This window comes from Elephas maximus, chromosome 5 (assembly GCF_024166365.1).
Source record: "Elephas maximus indicus isolate mEleMax1 chromosome 5, mEleMax1 primary haplotype, whole genome shotgun sequence".
NCBI lineage: Eukaryota > Metazoa > Chordata > Mammalia > Proboscidea > Elephantidae > Elephas > Elephas maximus.
Window position 1 is genome coordinate 137,940,006 of NC_064823.1, and position 26,546 is coordinate 137,966,551.

The following is a 26,546-nucleotide window of genomic DNA, read 5'->3' on the forward strand; positions in this document are numbered from 1 at the left end:
AGGAAAGAAGACACACCCAGACACTGCTGAATTTAGAGCTCAAATACAGTAAGAAAATTATGAAAGATAAGCATATTGGGTGTCAAGCAGTATTTCTGCTATTTAAATAAAAAAGACAGTATCTGCAGTAAATCAGTAAAATTTATATTGAAAACAACTTTGAAAGCATTCAGAAGTTCAAAAATGAACGAGTAGAAGATAGAAAAACAGGAAAAAATGTTGTCTAAGTTTTTAAATAATAAAATGCATCAAAATTTCCAGTGATGAATGACTGTTTTAATACAAATTTCTTCCCTGATGTAGAAATAATTCCTCATACCTATCTTTTGACAAAGAAGACTGAACTTTTTCTTCAGATGCGACTTGTTTTCTCAGTTCTGCATACAGTATTAAAGAAAAACCTCAGCAAAAATAAAGTCTATCATAGTGACATAAGGAGCCCTAGTGGCAGAGTGGTTAAACGATCTGCTGCCAAGCAAGAGCTGGAAACTGGAACCTACCAGCTGCTCGACGGCAGAAGGATGTGGCAGTCTCATTCCGTAAAGATTATACCCTTGAAAACGCTAAGGGGCAGCTCTACTCTGTTCTATAGGGTCGCTATGAATCAGAATCAACTCTATGGCAACAGGTTTAGGTCTTATCAGAGTGACTATAATGGTTAAGAGATGATGAAGCCGAATAAAAGTAAATAAAATTCACTGTTTATTTCTTTGTTACACAAAGAAAATTAAAAGTAGTCACAAGACACCTGAGCCCACCTTACTTTTGACATAATGTGAAGAGGCAAAATTATGACAACGTCTAGACTATGAATCCAGCTCGGGGTCGAGTTTTTCCACTTTAATTACTATCTCAGGAGGTGCAACGGCAGCACTGGCTGGCTGGTTCTCTGCCTCCGACTCAGATAACACTTCTTCCTTTATTTTTACAGGCTTATTGCTGGCCTCCTCATCTTCATCTGAAGACTCATCAAGTTCCCATTCATCATCAATGTCCATTTCAAATACTCTCACGTGACGGAGATTTGAGCTTAACTGAAGAAGAAAAGGTCATGAAAAAATTTTTAAAGTAGTGGCTTAACTAATACATTATATAGAAGAAATTATATATTACATGCTTGAATCAAAGAATGGTTTTATAAAAGCTGAATTCCTGACAACTGACAACAAAAATCACTAAACTCCACCTTCATTTTGTGTAAAAGGATCTCCACGTACAACAGTGATACTCCATGATTATTAAAACCTAGAATTGTTGTTAACTACTTAGTAAGCGTTCTCAAAACCAGAGAACTAAACAGCTACAGTTACAATGTGCTCATAATCAACATAAACTATAATTCACAGAATGTCGTACTGAAAGCACCTTCATATCATGTATTTAATGAAGGGCCCACAGAGCAATGTCACGTCTCCGTTACTTTTAGTTAATGAACAGTCTGTAAACACTTACCACACAGGACACTTTTCGAAAACCATTCCCAGCAACGTACTGTGCTTTCATGCTTTCCAGCAATCTCCAATGCTTCTCAAAATGCAGAGTACGTGTGGGGATAGCACCGCACTGCTCATCAAGCCTAGACAGGGAAAAACCCAGCCCGGGAATGAAAGGGGGATCTTCTCCCTGGTTTTACCAGTAGGGGTGGTATTGGGGTCATCTACAGGTTCAACTTCTACCCCATACTACCATTCCCAATGTAATTCTACCAGCCACCATATTAAAAGCTGTGATACTATATTCTATTAAAAATACTGCAATTTCAAAGAGTCCAAATGTCATCTTAGTATAGTTTTTCATTCCCTTTCAAGGAAAACTAATGAATACACTTTTAAATTAGAGAAGAGATCTGATTACTTAAACCTCAGTCAACTAAAGCCATCTCTTGGAATTTGAGAACTGGGTTCCTAATTCTGGAAGGAAACAGCAAAGGTAAATTTAAATAACTGAATTCTACAAATTGGGGTTAATGCTACCCTTAAAAACAGAACTAAAAGAAGTTTCAATTCCCACCCCAAAACAATTCCCCACCTTGTTCCAGCAAATACTTCTGGTTTACTAGCATAGCAAAGTGACAGGAAAGCTGCTGAAGCCAGTATTTATTGAATAAAAAATAGGATTATTTCTGCTTTGCTGACTTCACAGCTAACCCTAGGGTTAGGGATTGAATTGTATCCCACCAAAATATGTGTTGTAAATCCTAACCTCTGCCTGTGGATACACTCAGAGTTGTGAAAGGGCCATGTTTGTTATGTTAATGAGGCCGGATTAGTACAGGGTGTATCTTGAGTCAATCTCTTTTGATATATAAAAGAGATTAAACAAGAAAGCAAAAAAAGAGGCACTGGGGACGAGGGATGCCAAGCCACATGAAGATCGCCCAGAAGCAGAAGCTCAAAGAGACATGGACTTTCCTCCAGAACCAACAGACAGAAAGGCTTCCCCTAGAGCCAGCACCCTGAATTTGAATTTCTAGCCTCCAAACTGTGACAACCCTGGTGGCATACTGGTAGGAGCTACGGCTGCTAACCAAAAGGCTAACAGTTGAAATCCACCAGGCGCTCCTTGGAAACTCTAGGGAGCAGTTCTACTCTGCTATGAGGCAGAATTGACTCAACGGCAATGGGTTTGGTCTTTTGGTAAACTGTGAGAAAATACATTTCTGTTTGTTAAAGCCACCCACTTGTGATATTTCTGTTATAGGAGCACTAGATAACTAAGACACCTAGTAACTCAAAACAAAAACAAAAAACAAACCTGTTGCCACCGAGTCGATTCTAACTCATAGCAACCCTATAGTACTAGATAAACATTATCTAATAGACCTAAAGAACTGGAATCTATGATACACATTAAAAGTGTTTAACTGTTACATCAGAAAGACAATTTTACTGGGTCCATACCTCGTAGAATAAGTCCCACTGAACTGATAGTCTGCAGAATCTTCACTGTTATAGACAGAAGACAACGGCAACTGGACCAAGAGTCTATCTCTTCCTTCACGTCCTACAGTGTCTTTAAGAACTACTGTTACAGTTTCATCATCATAAAACTGTGCATCTAAACAACTGTAGGTACTAGAATCGAAATAGGTTTAGTAGGATCATCACTACCGAGAAATTGCTGCATGCATAATATTCTGGCACCAAGCAGAAAAAACCGTAATAAAAAAAGATCCGATGACATTCTATACAGTAACATTTAAAAGTAGATTATTTAGTTTGCACTAAAATCACGGGTATCTGTTGTCCTGATTATTCACAAATATAATTAGGCCTTGAAAATAGGTAATCACATAAAAAGAAAAATCTGTGAAGTTGGTTCACAGTTTCAGAAAATTCTTGACATTAATAGCCAGGCCTTCAGCCTGTGGAAATCCCATGAATGACATCTCATATAAGCCTTGGGGAAAACGTAGTTAACTAGGCTGGTTTTAGTACATACAAGAAAGTAAAATTAAGATTTTGCACATAAAAAACAAAAAAGACACAACAATTCCAAAGACTTTATCATAGAAAATTTCTTCTACGTAAGGAAAAGAGAATGATAAAAACATCAGCTTATCGTTAGTGTCTTTTCCCTGTAAAGCCTCAAGGATGGCTTAGGTATTATTACCCTTTTTATCTTAAGAAAGTTCCAGATGAGTGAGAATGATAGCACCTCACACTTGTTTTGGTTAGAACACGAACTTCAGCCTTGTAGGGCGTCTGCCCTGGAACCACATTATTTTTCTAGCAGAGAGCTCGGAAGTATTATAGGAAACCATGCCAAATACACTTCTCAGGAGCAGTAAGGTTCTAATCAATTTTAAGTCAAATCATTCAAATACATAAAATAAGACTCCTTCCCCTCATGGTGGAAGTGACAAAGCCCTTCTGCCTACATCATCGCTACAACAGAGAGTGACCACATTTCTATAATTGCATTCATTAGACACACAAACGTTATGTACATATATATTTTATCCAAACAAGATTCAAGATTTACCTTCTTCTCACTTTTTCAGTTGTAGCATATGTGAAGCTCCCAAATTTAATACCAATTAGTCCACTGCTTACAGATCTTGAATAAAGAAGGGAGAAAAAAGAGACTTTGTAGAACAACTTGGATAGCCAATAATCTAAATGCTTGAAAGATCATGACTATCAGTGTTAGTACATTTACCTAAATACCAAATCCCAGACCAAAATACTGTTACTTTCACTCTAGCACACTAATAACTAGTTTTAGTCAAACACCTAGAAAGATAAAACTAACATCAAAATTACAACTGGGTTTAAAATCTTATAGTCACCAAAGTTGTTCCATACCTTACAAAAGGAAGGTAAAATGGAGCAACCAAATTGTTTCTCTTTGGCTATATCTTGATCTCAGTAAATTTCCTTTAAATTCAGATTTAGAACCATTTAAAACACTAGCGGCACTGTGATATGACTTACCTTTCAGAACTTTTACTTTGGATCTTTGAAAGAAGTCTCTATGGGCAAGCCTTGTTTAATGAAAGGCACACTTAAGCTAAGGTAAAAAATCATTTCTATAAGGTACCCGATAATATAGTTTTGAACTTTTAAAAGTTCATGAAATATAATCCTGAATTTTTTGCTGCCATGTTTTTCCTAACCCTAAAAAATAATGCTATATATGATGGAAACCCTGGTGGCGTACTTGTTAAATGCTACGACTGTTAACCAAGAGGTCAGCAGTTCGAATCCGCCAGGCACTCCTTGGAAACTCTATGGGGCAGTTCTACTCTGTCCTATAGGGTCGCTATGAGTCGGCATTGATTCGATGGCAGTGGGTTTGGTTTTTTTTTGTTTATATATGATGGCTACCATACAAATACAAATTAGAAAATCTAGAACTAGAAAGGATCATGTAAGTTCCTAATTTGGCATTATCATTTTAATGATACGAAAACTAAGACTGAGACCAGTTAAGTGGCCAGCCTGAAGTCACAAGGTGGCTAGAAGCAGGGTTCATCTGCCTAAGTAAAACCTGAAATGTTGGGAAGGGAAGCTGTATGTTTTATTATTAGAAATAATAATCTTATCTCTTTGATTCACACTTTACATGAATACTTACTGGGAAATATCAGTATGTCTCCTTAAGATACACATTTTATAAAGTGAATCTTCTAAAATAGTAAAAATAAGATAATGCAGATTTGAAGTTTTATTATTCCACCTGTGGGAAAAAGATTAATGTCAAAACATGTTATTTAGCTATTGATACTTAGAATGGAATTGTATTCTTCACATAACAAAAAATCACACACTTACAGAAAAGGAAATTTGAACAGTCTACGTGTACAGTCTTCACTGAAACAAAAGGAAAAAAAATTTAAGGAAAATGTAAACTGGCTGCTGAATTACACCACACAAAAGTTAAAGAGAATTACCTTCTAGCATCTTTATATAATGGAATACAGACTGCTTGATTCATTGATTTTCCAATTACATCCTATAAAAATAAGATTTAAAACTATAACTAGAGCACTGACATACACAGATAAATACAGAAAGTAATTGATGCTCACTTTTCAACTCTAGTAAAAAAAAAAAAATCGTCTATATCAGCAAATCTTTCACACAAGAAAAAATTTTAAATATGTAGTGTGTTTTTTATTGTGGTGAACATGTATGTAATGAAACACTTGCCATTTGAACATTCTTCACATGTACACTTCAATGCCATCAACTGTGTCTACCACGTTGTGTGGCCGTCACCTCTCTGTTTCCAGATTTTTCTACCCCCCTTAACAGAAGCCCAGAGCCACCGAAGCAAGGAGCCCGTTTCCCACTCCCTCCCACCCCCTTCCGGTATTAGGTACAGGTCCAAGTTCATTCTTTCGTTTATCACACAGGAAATTAATGACAGTCACAACAGCAAGGAAAACAGAGAAAATGCCAAGCTGAAAGGAATCTCAGAGGTAAGAGCACAGCAGGTTAGAACCACCTCCTCCTCCAGTCTCGTAACAGCAACCATCCACCCTCCGGGGGTAAATGTGAGCCAGTCAGCTCTATAACTAAAACCGTTTCCAGTGAGTTTGTTCTGGGAACAAATAAAACACCAGAGATACCAACACTTTCAATAACTATATACAGTCGACCACTGGTAACCACGGGCAATGGTTCCAGGACCCCTGTGGATACCAAAATCCATTGACACTCAAGTCCCTTATATAAAATGGCGTAGTATTTGCATGGAAACCCTGGAGGCATAGTGGTTAAGTGCTACAGCTGCTAACCAAAGGGTCAGCAGTTCAAATCTGTCAGGCGCTCCTTGGAAACCCAATGGGGCAGTTCTACTCTGTCCTATAGGGTCACTATGAGTCGGAATCGACTCGACGGCACTGGGTTTGGTTTTTTTGGTTTAGTATTTGCATATAACTCACACACATCCTCCGGTACATCATCTCTAGGTTACTTATAATACCTAATACAATGTAAATGCTATGTAAATAGTTGTTATACTGTATAGTTTAGGGAATAACGACAAGAGGCAAGCAATGCTCAGACAGTGAGTGCTGGAGAGAGATTGAGGATCTGCGAAATGGGGGAGGCTACAGCAGGGCATGTCTACACATCACTCCATTCATGTGGATTCACTGCAGTGTGCAGCAAGTTCAAGTTTTGCTTTTTGGAACTTTTTATTTTTTTAATATTTTTAATCCACGGTTGGTTGAATCTGCAGATGTGGAAACCGTGGGTCCATGGAATGCCGACTGTATATATTTCCTTCTTATTTAGGTAAAAGACTAACGAGACAAAATATTAGGTTGAATCACATGACCTTGCCATTTTTGAGAGGCAAAAACAGTTGAATATTAGCATCTTCATATGGTTTATCCTAATAACTACGATGACCCACATACGTGAGCCCACATATAGTAGATAGTCTTGCTCCTCCTACACAAAGACATGCGTTTCTTTCAAACTTACTGCTGGCTTTTGCAAGCAATGATCAATAATGTTCTCCATCCGTCTTTTCACAAAATGCAATGATTTTCGAGGATAATAAGGAAACAGCAAAGGACTTTCTGTTTTCAAACAAAAACAAAAACAGCTGTAGCAAACCAGGTGATTAGGAGAAAACAATCTACTGGGGGAGCCAGTCCGCACAGCTTATCTCACAGAGGTGCTCGCACTGGCCACCCCACTCTACTTTCCCACACCCTCAGTAAACATAAACATAACCTTCTGCCTTTCAGCCCACTCCACTGCGAGCCCACTAAAACCAACCACACTCATGAAAAGCTTAGCCCTTATCAGCCTATTATTCTTTACCCTACTTCTCCCACCGATATCCGACAGTATGCTTCTGCTGGCTATGAGAAGAAAGGAATGATTTGGGAACCCAAAGACATATAATAAAGCTCGTTCTTCTCTGTTCTTTGCCATAACAAAGTGACTACAGCAGACCAGCACTGTTTTGGAAGTGTATGATACTAAACTCAAAAACAGGAGACAAGAAATGAACTCTCTAAATAAGCTCTTTACTTTTGAAAAGACTGCTTTATCAGTAGAAAGTAATATATAATTTAGCATCTACTGACTATCTACTATGCCAGATTCTTTCTTTACATATGTACACTACTTCTATTTCTTACAACAGCCCGACAAAGTACGCATCGTAGTCTCTAATGTACAGATAAAAAAAAAATGAAATTTATGGGAGTCGGGCAATTGATTGTGTCCAGACCTATGAAGCATAATCAGGCCTGACTCCAAAGCCCACCCTCTGTGTGGCCTCCCTTTTATAAAGCCTTTCACGTCCCACTTATGCGGGATGCAATAAATTTTAATCATGTTAACATTTTAAACTCCCAACAGGTGACAAATTCTAAAATATGTAGAAAACTTCCAATGACAATCAACTGCTAACATCTACTGACTGCTGACTATGCGCCAGGCACTACTCCAAGTTTAACCAGATTAATTTACTCTTCATAACAGCTTTTTGAGGAAGGCACTATTATCACCCTCATTTTAGAGATGAGAAAACGAGTACAAAGAGATTGGGCAACTTGCTCTAGCCACACTACTTGGAAGCAGTAGAGCAAGATTCCAGCCCAGGCATCTGGCTTCCAGAACCCCCCTTACCCATTATGCAATACTGACTCTCTAATAATGTACCCTAAGAAAGTACGTGTGTATCAAGAGTAGCACTTGATTTTTCTGCTTGAAAAAAATTTTATTATTTTCTTAATAGTTCCATAAAGGTGGCTGGTATTACTTCAAACTAGACTAAGAACCTGGGAGATTAATGTGCTTGCCCAAACTCACATACCAGCAAAATCTTGAGCATTTAAAAGATTGTTCCACCCTGGGACTCCTCTTTTGAGGATTAGGATATGTGTATGACATTTTAAGATCCTAGAGAATGAAACACAGGGTGAGTGGAAAAGAGGAAGACCCTCAACGACATGGACTGACACAGTAGCTGCAACAATGGGCTCAAGCATAACGACTGTGAGCAAGGCGCAGTACCAGGCAGGGTTTTGTTATGTGGTACATACAGGTTGCTACGGATCACAACCTATTCAATGGTACCTAACAACAACAATAGAGAATGAAAGGCACAACCAGAACACAAAAAACTACAACCTCGAAAGAATCCAGTTAAATGCAATTATGCTTTTAGGAGCTAACAAACTGTCATCAGCAAAACAGACTCCTCTCACTAGTGAACTCTGTAACATGCTCCCCCTCAACATCCCGTTTTTGGTTAAGGTGTAAAACAGATATGTGACAATACTTAAGAATAAGCAATCTCACTATATGACAGCTAATTTAAAAATGTTTTCTATCTATCATGGTGATGTCATACATACTTGTTACTCTGTTGTTTCTCTAGTCAAATAAAATGGGCACAAAAAAATAAGTCTAAAGAACTCAACTACTTAGTAAGTGTTCGACAAAGTTGTGTGCAGACCTGGTCTCAGGTAAATGTAAACATGGCCAAAGTCTACTTGGTACACGAGTACCTTTAAGGTGGCTGCTATTTTGAAGAAAGTCATACCACTGGTTTCCCTCTGTGTTAGGGGGCGACACAAGATCATCGTCTTCATCTTTCAAGTACTAGAAAAAAAGAAACAAAAATTAAAATTCAGTAAATCAAAGAATTGAGCTCCAAAAAAAGTTTATATTTAATATTTTTCTATTTAACAGGTTATTCTGTCTTACTGTCAAATCCTCTGAAAGTACATTAACTATTCTAAGTGAAAACCTATGACTAGCAGCAGAACACTGTCTGATACAGTTCCGGAACAAGAGCCCCTCAGGTTGGAAGACACTCAAAAGATGACTTGGGAAGAGCTGCCTCCTCAACATAGAGTCGACCTTAATGACATGTATGCAGTAAAGCTTTCAGGACCTTCATTTGCTGATGTGGCACGACTCAAAATAAGAAGAAACAGCTGCAAATACCCATCAATAATCACAACAAGGAATGTACCAAGTTTGAATCTAAGAAACTGGAAGTTGTTGAAAATGAAATATATAAAGATCAATATCCTAGGCACTAGTGAGCTGAAATGGAATGATATTGGTCATTCTGAATCAGATAATCATATGATCTACTATGCTGGGAATGACCAATTGAAGAGGAATGGTCTTGCATTCACCATCAAACAGAACATTTCAAGATGCAATGCTGTCAGTAATAGGATAACATCTATATGGCTACAAGGAAGACCAGTTAATATGACTATTTTTCAAATTTATGCATCAATCACTAATGCCGAAGATGAAGAAATTGAAGATTTTTACCAACTCCAGCAGTCTGATAAAAAATGCAATCATGATGCACTCATAATTACTGATGACTGGAATGTCAAAGTAAGAAAAAAAGAAGGATTGGTATTTGGAAAATACGGCCTTGGTGATCGAAATGACGCTGGAGATCACACGATAGAACTTTGTAAGACCAATGACTCATTCACTGCAAATATCTTTTTTCAGCAACATAAACAGTGACTATACATGTGGACCTCACCAGATGGAAAACACAAGAATCAAACCGACTACATCTGTGGAAACACATGATGGAAATGCTCTATATCATCAGTCAGAATAACGCCAGGGGTCAACTATGGAACAGACCATCAACAGCTCACATGAAAGTTTAAGCTGAAGCCAAAGAAAATTAAAACAAGTCCACAAGAACCAAAATATAACCTTGAGTATATCCCACCTGAATTTGGAGACCATCTCCAGAATACATTTGACACACTGAACATTAATGACTGAAGACCAGCCAAGTCATAGGATGACATCAAGGACTGTATCAGATGTAAAGGAAGTAAAAAGTCATTAAAATCATAGGAAAGAAAGAAAAGACCAAAATGGATGTCAGAAGAGACTCTGAAACTTGCTCCTGAACACAGAGTAGTTAAAGCAAAAGAAGAAATGATGAAGCAAAAGAGCTTAACAGAAGATTTCAAAGGGCAGCTCAAAAAGACAAAGAATATTATAATGAAATGTACAAAGACCTGGAGTTAAAAAAAAAAAAAAAGGAGTTAGAAAACCAAAAAAAGGAAGAACACACTTGACACTTCTTCAGCTCAAAGAACTGAAGAAAAAATTCAAGCCTTGAGTTGCAATACTGAAGGATTCTATGGACAAAATATTGAACAACTCAGGAAGCATCAAAAGAAGATGCAAGGAATACAGAGAGTCACTGTACCAAAAAGAAACGGTCAACGTTCCACCATTTCAGGAGGCAGCACATGAACAAGAACCAACAGCATTACTGAAGGAAGACGTACAAGCTGCACTGAAGGCACGGCGAAAAACAAGGTTCCAAGAATTGACAAAACATCAACTGTGATGTTTCAACAAACAGATGCAGTGCTGAGGCTGCTCACTTGTCTATGTCAAGAAATCTAGAAGATAGCTATCTGGCCAACTGATTGAAGAGATCCGTATTTGTGCCCGTTCCAAAGAAGGGTGATCCAAGAGAATGAGGAAATAATCAAACGATATCATTAATATCACACAAATAATATTTTGCGGAAGATAATTCAAATGCAATTGCAGCAGTTCATTGACAGGGAACTTCCATAAATTCAAGCGGGATTCAGAAAAGGACGTGGAACTAGGCATATCATTGCTGATGTCAGATGGATCTTGGCTGAAACGGGAGAATACCAGAAAGATGTTTACCTCTGTTTCATTGACTATGCAAAAGCTTTAGACTGTGTGGATCATGACAAATTATAGACAGCATTTTGAAGAGTCCCAGAACACTTAACTGTGATCATGAGGAACCTGTACATAGTCCAAGAGTAAGTTGTTCGAACAGAACATGGGAATACTTCATGGTTTAAAATCAAGAAAGGTATATGTCAGGGTTGTATCCGTTCACCATACTTATTCAATCCGTATGCTGAGCAAATAATGTGAGAAGCTAGACTACATGAAGAACTTGGCATCAGGATTGGTGAAAAACTCATTAACAACCTTCGATATGAAGATGAAACAACTCTGCTTGCTGAAAGTGAAGAAGACTTGAAGCACTTACTGATGAAGATCAAAGACTACAATCTTCAGTATGAATTACACTTCAACATATAGAAAATGAAAATCCCCACAACTGGACCAATAAGTGACATCATGATAGGCAGAGAAAAGACTGAAGTTGTCAAGGCTTTAATTTCACTTGGATCCACAATCAACACCCACGGAAGCAGCAGTCAAGAAATCAAAAGACGTATTGCATTGGGCAAATCTGCTGCAAAAGGCCTCTTTACAGTGTTAACAAGCAAAGATGTCACTTTGAGGACTAAGATGCGCCTAACCCAAGCCAAGGTATTTTCAATCACCTCGTATGCATGTGAAAGCTGGACAGTGAATGAGGAAGATGGAAGAAGAATTGATGTCTTTGAATTATGGTATTGATAACGTATACTGAATATACCACAGACTGCCAGAAGAATGAACAGGTCTGTCTTGGAATAAGTACAGCCAGAGTACTCCCTGGAAGTGAGGATAGCAAGACTTCATCTCGTACTTTCGGCATGTTATCACGAGGGACCAGTCCCTGGAGAAGGATATCATACTTGGTAAGGTAGAGAGAGGGTCAGCAAAAAAGAGTGAGACCCTTGATAAAATGGATTGACACAGTGGCTGCAACAATGGGCTCAAACACAGCAAGCGTTGTGAGGATGGTGCAAGACAGGGCAGTGTTTTGCTCTCTTGTACACAGGGTAGCTATGAGTCAGAACGGACCTGACTGCACCTAACAACAACATTCTAAGTGCGGTGACCAAAACTTGCTAAACGCCAAGCAACTAAGCAAACCGGAAACTACTAAAATGTTAGGATATTGTAAATGCAGAGACTATAAACAGACTTTAAACTTTGTGTTCCATTTTCATGAAACATATTTTAATCTCACATGTGTAAATTATAAATTAATTTTACAAGTATCAACTGTCAATACAATGTACGGCAGTGGTTCTCAAACTGGCAATCCTCAAGATGGTTTTAGGGCTCCATGAAGCAATACTATTTTTATAACAATTTGCTGTCTTATCAACTGCCGTCGAGTCAGCCCCAACTCGTGGCAACTCTATGCACAATGGGATCAGACCGTTGCGCTCATTTCAGAAGCAGATCATCACAACTTTCTTGGTCCAGAAGCTGTTCACATTCACAGTAACCAGTAACATGCAAGCCTCCACTGACAGATGGGTGGTAACTGCACATGCAATGGCCAAGAATCGATCCTGGGTCTCCTGCATGGAAGGTGAGAATTCTACCACCGAACCACCACTACCCCCTTTTATAAGTGCTGTTGTTCACTGACGTGGATTCTTACTCACAGTGTCCCCGTGTGTGCAAAGCAGAACTGCCTCACAGGGTTTTCAAGGCTGTGATCTTTCAGAAGCAGATCGCCAGGCCTGTCTTCTGAGGCACCTTGGGGTGGCTTTGAACCGCCTTTCTTTCAGCTAATAGCTGAGTGCTTAACTGTCTGTGCCGCCCAGGAAGCCTTTATAATAATATTATTAGGATGTTATCTGCCTTTTTCACTGTGTGGATATTGCACTGATGATGAGAAGCACTGGCGGGAAAACCTGCTGGCGCCTTTGCCAGAGTCAACGTAGTAGCCCCAAATCACCACAGACTCACAGTCCTGCTTACCTCGGAGGAAGCTATTAAAATTATTCATTTTATTAAATCTCAGCCCTTGAGTACTCCTGTTTCTAATATTCTGTATGACAGAAATGGGACGCATACATAAAACACATTTAGTGCACCCCACAGTATGGCAGCTAAGTTGAGGAAAAGCACTTATGAAATTGTTTCAGGTGCGAGTTCAACCAGGTACTTTATTTTTAAATGGAAATCTATTTTTACTTGAAAGACAAACGATGATCCATACGTGTGTATCTGGCAGACATTTTCTTGAAAATAAAGTGGGCCTGTCGCTTCAAGCAAGACAACTGACGGTATTATTGCTGCCAATGATAAAATTCAAACTTTCAAGCAAAAATTAGAATTTTGGAAAACCTGCACCTGCCACTGAGTGCCTGACGGCTTCCCGGTACCTAGAAGACTTATGGTGAGACTGGTCATGATACTAAGGAGACAGGGCTTCAGGGGACTGTATGATGAAAGGTGTCAGTGTTTGCAAGATGCACCAGTATTTCCCAAATAATCAATGCCCGATGTTACAAAATCACACACGGTGTGAGAGAGCTAGTCCCAGCGCACAGCAGGTTAGTGGATTTTAACGTAATAGAATGAAAAGTTCACTGACGCAATTTTAGGTTCCACGCGTGATTAACCTTTTAAAAGACTATCACTTGTCAAGACCTGGTACAGTATCAAAGAATATCCACAGTTATCTGATAAAACTATTAAAACACTGACTTTTCTGACTACATACCTGTGGATCTTCTTTACACACATTAACCAAAACAACGTTACCACAAGTGCAGAAACAGGAGAAATCTAGCTGTCTTCTGTGAAGCTGGACACCAAAGAGATTTGCAAAAATATAAAACAGTGCCACTCTTCACTAGATTTGGGGGAGCGGGGGGGCTGGAAAATCTATTATTTTTTACTAACAATATTTATATTAATATATAATAGTAATTGGGTTTACTGTTATTTTTAAGAGAATTAAGAAATAATCATTTTAGTCTAATTTCTAATACCTAATAATATCCATCTATCATCAACAGATGTAGCCCACATAAACAAAAGATATTCAGTGTTCTCAATAATTAAGAACGTGAAAGAGTTCTAAGACCAAGAAGTTTAAAAATTTCTGCTCTTTGGTTATTTTACTCAAAGGTCAGGGCTGTTCCACAACGTGGCATTGTATACTTCTCATAAACACTGAATAGCAAAGATTAATGCTGATAGAGTTTAAAAATTACTTCTTAAAATTCAAGAGTAATAATAACTGAATTCAATCCAAAGCACTTACCTGACCAACTTTTTCAACATTGAAGTATTTGCCTTTTCGATTATAAAGGTCTGGAGCCTGGAAAGAAAAAACGAAGTTTAATTCTTAAGTCAACTCATAAAAGAAAAAGAAAAAAAATCTTAAGTTTAAATCAAAAACTTTAAGAGAACTGTTAGTACCAGTTACTCTATACTTTTAGGGATTGTAAAACATACACTAATAGGTCAGGTAATAGCCTTTATGTGTAATAAATAAGCACTGCCATTAATTAGCTCAACAGTTTAAAAAATGTAATTGCTAAGAACTTCTACTAAACTGGATTAAATCTGATTAGTTCTTACCATTACCCAGGTTTATCACACTAAAAAAAACCAGCATTATAAAAATACAAATTTCCTACCTCATTGAAATGTTCAGTGAGAAAATCAGCAACAAATGTGATATCTTTTTGGGTCATCTATCAAAAACAAAAAGAAACCAATCAAGATAAAAGAAAGCTTCTCAGTTAACGGAACAAATACTAAGTAATAACAGGTGTGATGTTTTTACTATCCACCAAAAGCCATAGGGAAAACAGGCAAAGTTCCTTCAAAGAAACACCAATAGAAATCCAGGAGATTATGCCACTATGAAAACCATGAAATCCTCGGGCTCTGAGAAGCATGTAATTAAACATTTTAAACCCACATTTCCAACCAGCTAGTCCAATGGCTACAGAACTCCTTCTGGCCGAAGACTGCTCACTGACTACATCCTGCGCTAAGACTGTGTGCAGGTCCCTTTAGGAGAGGGGGGTTGTAAATCCAGACAAGCAACGTCAGCCTCCGTCTAGGGCTACAACTAAACGGCATTATTAGCTTCGGTGTCAGCCTCTGCTTCTTACAGTGACCCTGCCTTCTCTCCACCTCAGCCCGTTAGCCCTCAAAACGCTGTACATTAAGCTCCCCTTTTCCCAACAATTAACACACCTTACCTCCCAAAATGAAGCTAACAGTGATGTCAGAAAAACAGCTAACACAGGAAACTTTCCTAGTTCGCGAGGTCAGGCATCCAGAGCTCAAAGGACCTTTCACGACATCTACTTAGTGTAAGAGCTGTACAGTGAAGGATCCCCTGCTCATCCCATCCCCCTAACTGTATTGTTTTCTATTTTTTCAGGCTCAAAATTACCTACTCTATCTGAATCAGATGGTCTGAGCACGGTAACGATGAGCGAGCCACACACATCTAGTGGGAATTCTGCCCTATTCCATAACCTTTCTGGAGGATATTCCACTGTCACTTACCATGATCCTTATGGTCCAACAGAAACTGTTGCTTACCAGACATGAACACGGGTACTAATATCTAATAAGTAGATCTTCAAGGAAAATGAAAATGTTTTTAAGATGTAAGAAAGTTAAAGTAAGACCTACAAGGATCCTACATTTACAGATTATAAAACCTTATATAAACATGAAAATTATGCATTTAGATAGCCATCATAAAGGTATTCTGTGACATGGAAATAAAACCACGCAACTCATGTTTTTACCTTAACGTCTTAAAATAAATATTACCTTATTCAGCTCGGGAAGCACATGGTCTTCTGTCATTCTCAACATCGCTGAAAATATAAAGTTGAAATTATCTTTAAACTACATACCTAACTTTAATTATAGATGCATTTCAAAGGCTGCATCTGTTTCATTTAGGCCGAAATCAATTTGAAACAGCTTCTAGTAGGGTAGAATATTTACAGTATTATTTTCACCAAGAAAATTTTATTTTTCTTCTAAAAACTAAAGGGCAAAGAGCCTGAATTTTATTTATTCCTCTGGTTCAAAAGCATTGGTCTAAGCATTCTCAACTATCATTTTTCTTTTCCTCCCTGTCACTCCAAACAACTCTAACTTACTGCCTTGCACTGAGACTTCTAACCTCTCAAAATCTGCAGGCAATTCTTCCCACCAAAAATCTGAGAATAACAAAGACCCTGGGGCCTTTTTTAGCTATATGAAGACATCTGCAGTCGTATTTATATGCGTATACACACACATACATGCATATTTATATACTTTTCTTTAATCTACTACCTTTGGTTGACTCTTTTTCATGAGGTTGTCCTCACCAATATTGTGTTTTCTGTTTTGCCCACCTAAGTCAGGACTAGGTATGCTGCATGTTCTTTTGCATAGTGTTTAAGCATGCTCTTTTATAGTGTTTTGTCAGGAACAAGCTTCCTGGACATAGTTGTGCAGATATAGATGATTTTCAAGCTTTTTAAAATCAATTCAAACTTCTAACTTATCTGAAAAAGCTGCCATAAGCTAATTCAAATCATTCATTTATCCATCCAAATAATATTTACTAGACATACTACAGGGGCAGCAGTATAGAAGAAAAAATCCCTGCCTTCTTGGAGCTTACATTTTACAAAAGAGAATATCAGCTAACCAGACTAGAGACAGCCATGACTACAAATTAGGTCTTCAATTTTCCAAGGCAGCATGCTTTCAACACCACCATGCTCTAATGATAAGAAATGAGCAGGTGCCTAAATAACCTCCAATAATCGCGAGTAAAAGCACACTACTGTATAAGGAAGTTATTTCCAAGGTCTCATTCAGTTTTAATGTTGTATGACTTCTTATTCCAATTAACAACTCCGATCTTAAAACACGCTGCCCTGATAAATCCTCTGGCTCCCCATTCTGGCTATTACTGGTACAGTTTTGGGAAAACCTAAATATTGCAAATATCAGCATCTGCAATTATATTAGGCCAACAAATCTGGCTTCTGCATTAGAGCTGGGGCAACTCTGAACATTTGTTTACAGGAATGTTAAGCACATTACAATTAATTTACTTTCTATTTCAGTCTTTAGAATGTCAACAAATATGGAATAAAACCCATTTACAACTAAGTTTTGCATATGCTGGAGGAAAATGAATGCTGGATTATTTCAGGGATGTTAACAAGGAGTACAAAAACTTCTGTACAAATGTAACTAAATATACGTACACCGTAAATGAAAACATTTAATATCAAGTCAAATATTTGTTAACTATCTACCCAAATGCAAAGATACTGTGGAGACACAAAGAAATATAAATCTAGACCCTTATCTATACAAGTGGTCTACAATCCACTAGGACACTGCTGTCCAATAGAACTTGCTGGAAAAAGGAAACATTGTAATTCTGCACTGTATGGTGCTCACTAGCCACAAGTGGCTACTGAACACTTCAAATGCGGCTAGTGTCACAAAGGAATTGAAGTTGTAATCTTATTTCATTTTAATGTAGGTGTAAATAGCCACAGTTGGCTACTGGCGACCACACTGGACAGGACAGATCTAGAGACAGAAGATGAAAGTACAAAAACAGGAGGTTAGTTACTCCAGGGCAGAGGCTGTGTCTTATTTTTCCTTTTCTTTCTTTTTGAATCTAATACCTAATAGGGATTCAAAAACGTTCTTTTAATGTAAGGGGATATTAAAGGTAGGAAATGCTTAACTCTGAGTAAGTGATGGAAACAATAAGAGCCTTAGGAAAGCTCCCTTAAACGTGGGGGGAGGTGGGGATGGGTGAAGATGAAGTAAGACTGGCCATTGTATTGGTAATTGCCGAAACTGGGTACAATGGGGTCTTTATATTCTTCTTGCTGCTTTTATATGTATTTGAAATTTTGCAGAGTAACTGAAATAATCTAATACTCTCATAATTTTTTAGAGAGGGTTAAAATAACAAGAATGTTTGATTCAATTAACTTACCAACATACAGCCACCGAAAAAATGCTTTGAAGTTTTTCATACTGCTATCTATAACTCTAAGAAGATAAAAATAAATCAGAGGTAAAATTTTCATGTGGGGTTCATATGTCATTGTGCAATTGTCATGGATATAATAGCCCTCACCATTCTATTTTATCCTGTCTAGATAACAGTTAAGCCTACAGAACAGCAGATTTTACAAATCGAATGTATATATATTTAATAAAAATTTTTAAGAGCAAATCTTGATTCTTTTCAAAAACAAAGCAAATAACTCAGATTCTAAGTGGTTATGACAGCCTTGCCACAAACTGTGTAACAGTCGTCCCTGGCATTCAGTGAAGTGTGAAATTCTTTTCTAATTTTGCAAAGAAATCAGGAAAAAATCATTTCCGACATTATTCCCAGTTTAAAAAAATGCTCACTGGTCAGTAAGAAAAGCAAGCATCAACTCAAGAGAAAAATCATTATTATAAATTTGTACTGTGTCATCATCAGATACCAGCGGAGATTACTTTTGGAAATGGATTTTGGTTCCTTATAATAACTGATGAGATCTCAAAAATGGAATTTCCCTGGGCTTAACACAAATATGCCCAAAAATTTAGGATTAAGGTGGAAGTCATCTTCATTTTCGTGAAACTTTCTGAATATAGAGATGGGTATCATTTTTTTTTTTTTTTAATTTCTTTAAGCTCACATCTTTAAGATAATCATCCTAAGCATATACTACCGGTACTTTTCACCTCTAAATCTCAAAGCTCTTTCCAAGCATTAACTTTGACAACACACTTACTCCTCTCATTTACTGACCATCTTATTATCTGACATTTTGCACTAAAGACTGTAAAAAATTTATCCGACTATTTCGTGCATTAACGACACACATCTTTTAATAAAGAACACCACGGTGGGAGGTGAGGGCAATGCTGTGACGGTTATGTGTCAACTTGGCTGGGCCACGAGTCTCAGTGGTTTGGCAGTTATGTAATGATGTAATTTGGCCGTTATGTAATGATGTAGTCCTCCTCCATTTTGTGTTCTGATGTGGTCATCCTCCATATAATGCCGATTTTTGCATAACAACCTGGTCTTTGGAATCTAACCATGTCGAAAAGTGAGTAGTAGATGTACTACTGGAGAGGTAGGTCAAATCATTAACCTTTCTGTGTAGAGTAACACACTTGAAATAAAAGACTATGACATCTTATGTTACCAAACAGTATGATTAAAGTCCTCTTGCAGCAAAAATGAAGGGAAAAAAAGAGACCTCATCATTCTGAGAGTTCAGAGAATATTAATTTGATATCTTATAACTACCATTTAAATTCTTTTACCATATTAATTTACCTGTAACATTCGTTAAAAACAAACCTTATTTAGCTACAATTTACATAAAGTAAACTGCACCTATATTAGGTGTACAATTTGAAGAATTTTGATAAATCTATACACCCTTATGAGCACCACCATAATCAAGATAAAGAACATTTTCAATGCCCTGAAAAGTGCCTTCATGTCCTTCTCAGCCAGCCCCCACCCCTACCCCAAGAAACAATCAATCTGTTATAAATATTAAAATTCTCATCGTCTCATTTTCTCATTTGCAACCTGTAATATTACTCTACTTACCACAAAAGAGCAAGAAGTTAAGAGCAGTCACAGAGACCTTAATATTTTATATTTACTCTCAGCAAATATACTGAACTAAAAAAAAAAATTCCAACCTATGGAAAGAGCAATTCCATTTCTCCTCTCATTTTTCTCTTCTGAATATAAGTGACTATAGTTTCTATCTTCAAAAAACGAAACAAAAAACAAACCCGTTGCCATCAAGTGGATTTCAACTCATAGCAACCCTACAAGACACAGTACAACTGCCCCATAGGGTTTCCAAGGCTGTAAATCTTTACAGAAGCAGATGGCCACATCTTTCTCCTGTGGAGCGACTGGTAGTTTCAAACCACTAACCTTGCAGTTAGCAGCCGAGTACTTAACTACTGTGCCACCAAAGCTCCTTATAGAGCCATCAGCTCATAAAGACTACGGACTCATAAAACCAAAAACCCACTGCCATCAAGTCAATTCTGACTCATAGCAACTCTACAGGACAGAGTAGAACCGCCGCACAGGGTCTCCCAGGCTGTAATTTTTACAGGGGCTAACTGCCACATCTTTCTCCCATAGAATGGCTAACCTTTCAGTTAGCAGCTGAGCACTTAACCACTGCGCAACCAGGCTCCTATCTTCCAAGACACCATCAAAACAACCCCAGAAGGGGCAGGGAGCTTGTATCAGAAACTCACAATAACAAAGGGAACAGCAGGAAAGAGATAAAATTTCAGAAATGCCAAGGTTGATAGAGGACTGGTGCCTAGTGAGACTCAGCAGCAAGACCCACATGCTGGACAGTGCAGAGGGGCAGCTGTGGGGAGCTGTCTGCCCTGGAGGACTCCGGGGACACTCAGACCCTGTCGAGTTCCAAATACAGCTTCAAAGGAGGACATTAGGATGATGTGTGGAGCTGGAGACAGAAGGACACAATGAAATCTAAACCCAGAGTGGTTAATGTGCTCTTTCTCCAAAAACATGAAGAACTTGTCGTTTATGTTCCACTCAAAAACAGACTAAACGAACAGTAGGTTCTTCTTTCAGGGAGAAGGAAAAATACCCTACAAAGGAGTAAGAATAGAGAAGCACCAGGCCTTCCATTAGTAACAGAAAGGTCAGAAGACAATGAACGATGCTCTCAAAGGTTTATGAGTGATTTCTCCCTCAGAATCCAACACCTCACAGAAATCATCAACCAAGTATGGGTACGAGAAAAGACATAGAACAGAAAATTCATCCTTCCTCTCTGCTTTCTGAATAAGTTACTGGAGGATATTTTCCAGCAGAATGACTAAAGAAACCAAGAAAGAGAGGAGATACTGAAAATTCTGAATCTAAGCCATGAAAGCAATGAAGAATCCTGCAGGGTGGCTGTGTAGGGCCTCTGGAGCACGGTTGCCCACTCTGAGGCAAGAGCTGTTGCTGTTGTTGTGTGCCGTCGAGTCAATGCTGACTCACAGTGATCCTACAGAACAGAGAAGAACTGTCCCAGGGTCTCCTGGGCTGAAATCTTTACGGAAGCAGATTACTAGGTCTTTTCTCCCACGGAGCAGCTGGTGGGTTTCAGCAGCAGGTAGGTTTGAACCACTGACCTTTTGGTCAGCAGTCGAGCAATTAACTATTGAGCAACCAGGGTTCCTTATGGCAGGAGACAGAAGGCTAAAGAGCAAGGCATCTGGGTCAGAAGTGGATCCAGGGATATGATACTACCCTGGAGACATACTTAAGGACGTGATAAAGGCAGACAATGCAAGGAAAAAAAAAAAAAACAGAGCCTACGATAAACAAAACAAACATAGGGAAAATAATTTCTAAAAATTTATATATAAAAGAAATGGCAGTATAGTCATATAATTTAGAAATATGGAAGTAAGCTATAGAAAAACTGGAATCTTAAAATGAGTTATAAGAGTTAAAATGATTCCTTCTAGAGAGAAGGCCTTGGGTGAGAATGGTTGAGACAGGAGAATACTGCTTCATTTTAAAAGAGCTCTGTGCTACTGGCTTGTTTTAATCATATAAAGTTTGATAAAAGTAAAAATACTTAAGAAAATCATGACAACTTGCTAGGTTCTTATTTATGTTGAAAGTGAAACACTCTCAGGTCAATGATTTCCGGTATCCCCAATACTCACTGAAGAAGTTCATTTGCCTTGAGTATGAAAGAGCCCACAGCGGTAATAGCATCTAAAGGGGGGGAAAAATAGGTATCACTTGTCAAACAAGTAAACTGTGTTTAATGTATCATATTGAGAAATGAAATCACTACCTTCAATTCCTGCCGCATCTAGTCCAAGAGGTTTGTATTTTTGCTTCCATAAAGCCATTCCTTTCAGTTCACTCAAATGGTATAATAAAGACTCTGAGCCACTATCAAAAGAGGGTAGAAAAAAACTATCATTACTGTCATTGACCTTGTCTGAAAATTTCTAAATTTTCAGAAAAATTGAAAGTAACTTTGATTTTTCTCTATGAGAAGTAACTATTTCTCAAAACTATTTCTCAAAACTGCAGCAGGAATCATTTGGTCATCATGACTACTGAGATTGACATATGACTTACAAGATCAAATTTTATAAGATTATCAAATTATAATGCATATTAAAAAAATTATAAGGCAGTCAGTCCTGGCATTTTAACATGGTCATATGGTCATCTAGTTCACCCAACAGCTACGTATTCACCATTCAAGAAATCTTTACTGAACTCGTACTTTAGGTCAGGCCCTGTGCTGGACACTGGGGACGTAACAGCGTTAACAAAGGTCCTCCTCATGGCACTGATGGTCTAGTGGGGCAGATGGTCCTAATGACACAATCATACAGTATATTGTTCCAACCACAATAAACGCCTCAGAGGAAACACACAGAGTGCAAGTGTAACAGAAGAACCCAATCTAGTCTGGACGATCAGGGAAGGCTTCTCTGAAGAAGTGATATTTGAGCTGAGAGCTGCAAAATGCAAGTGAAGAGCAGGGTGGGAATGTTCCAGAAAGGGAGAAGGACATACAAAAGCCCTGGGATGAAAGACTAAATGTCAAATCTGAGAAAGTAAAAGGCCCCTAGTTTGGGCAAAGCCAAGTCAGCTATGCTAAACGCCATGTAAAGGATTTTGGTCTTGGTCCTAAGAGCAGCGGGAAGGCACTGGAAGGTTGTAAGGGTAACATGATCCGATCCGTTGTGGACAGTACATTTGAGGGGCACCGTGTGGACAGGAGAGACCAGCCAGGAGGCTTCTGCAGTGGTCAAGGCAGAGGGGGTGAAAGAGGATGCTAGGGACTCAGAACACAAAGGGATTTTTGGTCAAACACTCAGCATTATCACTCACAAACTGCTTCACTAAGGTGGCTGTGGATATAAACAGCATGAGACTGACAAAGAGTTATGCTAACTTTGGGCCAGCCATATGACCATTCTGAACTTTAGTTTCTTCTTGTGTAAAATGAGATAATGATAACCAACACTTTGCTAAGATGTTAAGTCAAAAATTATGTATATATATGGAACTCTGGTGGTGCAGTGGTTAACACATTGGCTGCTAACCAAAAGGTTGGCAGTTTGAATCCACCAGCTACTCCCTGGAAACCTTCTGGGGCAGTTCTGCTCTATCCTATGGGGTCGCTATGAGTTGGAATATATAAAATGTGCTTTGTGAAATTATAAGATGATATACAAAGATATTAATTTCACTGCCTCAAAAAAGGGACATATGTCCTATCTCAAAATATATCTCATGGTTCTCTGAGTGAAAAAAAAAAAAAAAAGCCAGAGAGGGTGAAGCCCTGTGTAATGATGTTGGAAGACTATTTATAAACTAGAATTACCATTAGGCATTCTTTAAATCTCGGGCATTCCAAGATTTTTCGCAAATGCCAGTGCAACCATTGTAGCTAGGTAAGGCTCAAAAAGAGAATGCCAGGTGATGAAGCGAAACGTGAGTAAAGAAGAACAGTGTCACCACACAATGGGGTTCTATGTTTGCGTTACATGTGAATGCAATACCAAAAAGTTCTACAGCACCGTCATACCTCTGTAAGTGACTTATAACCAACTTTTGTATACTGGAATATGATGACTCTATAGACTGGCCAAGCTTTTTTAAGCCCTAATTAAGAGAAGAAAATATATTTAGCACACAACTAGGACACTACATGCCGTTCTAACAAAAAAAAAAAAAAAAAATTACGACTGTTTCAGAGCCACTTAAACACACTGATAACTTTAACCGCACCTTTACAGTTAACTGGTTCATTAAGAGAGTCTGAAGTTCAGCACTAAAATGAAAAAAGAAAATATTTTTAGTCATTTCTCTATTCAAAACCCAAATGTACCGCCTCAACTGTGAACCTTCTAAGTATAAACAAGATTTTTAAACAAAGTAAACAAAAATTAAGGCTTTTGGTACTCATACTAAGAGAGAAAACAATAAAGTCCAGAAACAGATTCAATTATAAATGAGAATGTACTGTATGCTCAAATGACATTTCAAATCAGTAACGAAAAGATATAATACTCGAGAAACCATACTGGCCAATTATCTAAATATTTAGGAAAAAAGAAGTTAGCCTTCCATGACACATAACTAAATAAATCACATCTGAAACATATAAACAGAAAAATACAAACAACAAAAAAGCTCTAGAACAAAATACAAATCAACTTTTGAATGCTTTTACGATAGAAAAGAGCTTTCTAGGAATAACAACAGAAGCAGACACCACAAAGGAAAAGATCAATTTGGTTACCTAAAAAATTTGACTTTTATACATACATATATGCATATGTGTACACATACACACATTTCATTCTGGTATGCATAAAGCTGCCATGAGGAAGAGCTGACACGACTGGCCACTAACAATATATGTCTGTATGTATGTACGTGTATGCATATACATACACACATATCTATATTAATGTATGAAAGTTTAAAATTTTTTGTGTATTTTTATGTCTACATAAAAAACATGTGTATAGTGAAGTCCAGAAAGATATACACTGAACAGTTATCGGAGCCCCGGTGGCACAGTGGTTAAGAGCTACGGTTGCTAACCAAAAGGTCTGCAGTTTGAACCCACCAGTAGCACCTTGGAAACCCTATGGGGCAGTTCTGTTCTGTCCTACAGGATTGCTATGAGTCGTAATCAACTCAATAGCAATGGGTTTGGTTTTTTTGATACCGGGTAACAGTCTGCTTCCATAAAGATTCACAGTGTTGGAAACCCTACGCGCCAGTCCTACTCTGTCCTATAAGGTCGCTGTGAGTTGGAATCGACTCTACAGCAATAGGTTTTGCTGGTTTTATCCTGGGTAACGGAATTAAGAGGGCTTTTTACAGTATTTTTTGTTGTTGTACATTTTGTTGTTGTACATTTTTTAACGATGAGTACGAATTACTCTCGAAATTAAAAAATTAAAAAAAAAAGCTCTCAAAGACGAGAGAAAAGAAAGAGCCCCCAAAATGAGTTTATTACCTTGCTTTGCCCCACAGCAGCAGGTGCATGAATTCATCTTGCACTGATGTGGTTGTGTTCTTTTCCTAAAGAAAACGATGATAAATATTTTAATAAATCATATTTATTCAAAATTATAGGAACATGACTCCAATTCTTCTCCTCAACCTTCCCCCAAATCCATATTTAAATTGATCACCCAAATACCAATGACTTGAAGACAGTCAGCTATTCCAAAACCTGCCCCTCCGAAGCCATCTGCTCCATTCCACAATCCTGTCCCCGACTAAGTTGTACCAATGGGAAGAGAGCCCTTTGTGCAAATCTCTCTAAAAAGAACTCTTTTTTTGGTCATGTCAGTTTTTTTTTCATTTTATTTTTTTGTTACTGTTGTCAAGAATATACACAGCAAAACATACACCAATTCAACAGTTTCTACATGTACAATTCAGTGACACGGATCACAATTTTCTAGTTGTTTGAGGTTAGACCAAGCCATTTGAAAGAAACCATGAACTCTGCCTTTTACAAATTAGACTGATTCTTCTCTTGTACCTCATAAAATAAATACGGACATGGACTATTCTTTAACTCTTTCTGCGGAACGTTTGGTTACATTACCTGCACAAATGTGGTGAGCCGAGAATCCATCTGCATCAGTATTTCTTCCCACGCCTCACACATGCACGTAAGTGACAAATTTATATACTATCAGCAAGAAAAAAAAATTAAATTAGTAAAAATGTTTAAATCAATATGCTAATTAAATAATATATGCTTCTTATTGTCAATTACTCACAGGAATCCGAAATTTGCTTTCAATCACTCTTAGTTAAGCTTGAGATAAAGAGATCATGTGCTAAAACGACCACAGTTAACATTTAATAATCACTAAACTATACAAATTTCTATGATTCTTAGAATTTTACAATAAAGCTTTCCTAAAATTAAGTTTCTATCTTATAAGGTAAATACCCTCAAGCTTTTTTATATATATATATATCTTTTTTGTACACTAACTGTCAAAAGGCTCATCTGGTCAGCTATTCGGCTTTAAAACAGGATCCTTAAAAAAAAAAAAGGCCAAAATTCTTTTTAGTTCCTCCCACCAAGTCAACTTCTCCAGCCCCTGTATCTGGGCTGGCCTTGCATCTTGCTTTGTATCAACAGGATGCAGCAGAAGCGAAGCTGTGAGTCCAGGGCCTCAAAGCCTTTGCATGCTTCTGCTTGCAATAAAGACCCCTGCCACCACCATCACGTGAACAAGCAGGGGCTAGCTTGCTGGAGGATGAGGGGTGTGGAGCAGACAAAA

The 26,546-nt window shown here is 37.9% G+C and overlaps 1 protein-coding gene across 2 annotated transcripts in view; it reads right to left on the reverse strand.

Annotated features, from left to right (window-relative positions):
* Window positions 1-684: 684 nt before the first annotated feature.
* ANAPC4 (anaphase promoting complex subunit 4) overlaps window positions 685-26,546 on the reverse strand; it is a 48,787-nt gene continuing 22,925 nt past the window's right edge. For both annotated transcript variants that reach the window (XM_049886416.1, XM_049886415.1), the window contains exons 11-29: window positions 25,856-25,942; window positions 25,256-25,320; window positions 24,013-24,055; window positions 23,810-23,886; window positions 22,052-22,152; window positions 21,918-21,969; window positions 18,172-18,227; window positions 15,975-16,021; window positions 14,816-14,872; window positions 14,437-14,493; window positions 8,984-9,077; window positions 6,939-7,036; window positions 5,396-5,457; window positions 5,277-5,315; window positions 5,080-5,181; window positions 3,985-4,059; window positions 2,901-3,074; window positions 1,453-1,576; window positions 685-1,034 (exon numbers count right to left, since the gene is read on the reverse strand). In XM_049886416.1, the coding sequence (XP_049742373.1) occupies window positions 807-1,034; window positions 1,453-1,576; window positions 2,901-3,074; window positions 3,985-4,059; window positions 5,080-5,181; window positions 5,277-5,315; window positions 5,396-5,457; window positions 6,939-7,036; window positions 8,984-9,077; window positions 14,437-14,493; window positions 14,816-14,872; window positions 15,975-16,021; window positions 18,172-18,227; window positions 21,918-21,969; window positions 22,052-22,152; window positions 23,810-23,886; window positions 24,013-24,055; window positions 25,256-25,320; window positions 25,856-25,942 (1,638 nt within the window). In that variant the 3' untranslated portion in view covers window positions 685-806. The remainder of the gene's footprint in view (window positions 1,035-1,452; window positions 1,577-2,900; window positions 3,075-3,984; window positions 4,060-5,079; window positions 5,182-5,276; window positions 5,316-5,395; window positions 5,458-6,938; window positions 7,037-8,983; window positions 9,078-14,436; window positions 14,494-14,815; window positions 14,873-15,974; window positions 16,022-18,171; window positions 18,228-21,917; window positions 21,970-22,051; window positions 22,153-23,809; window positions 23,887-24,012; window positions 24,056-25,255; window positions 25,321-25,855; window positions 25,943-26,546) is intronic.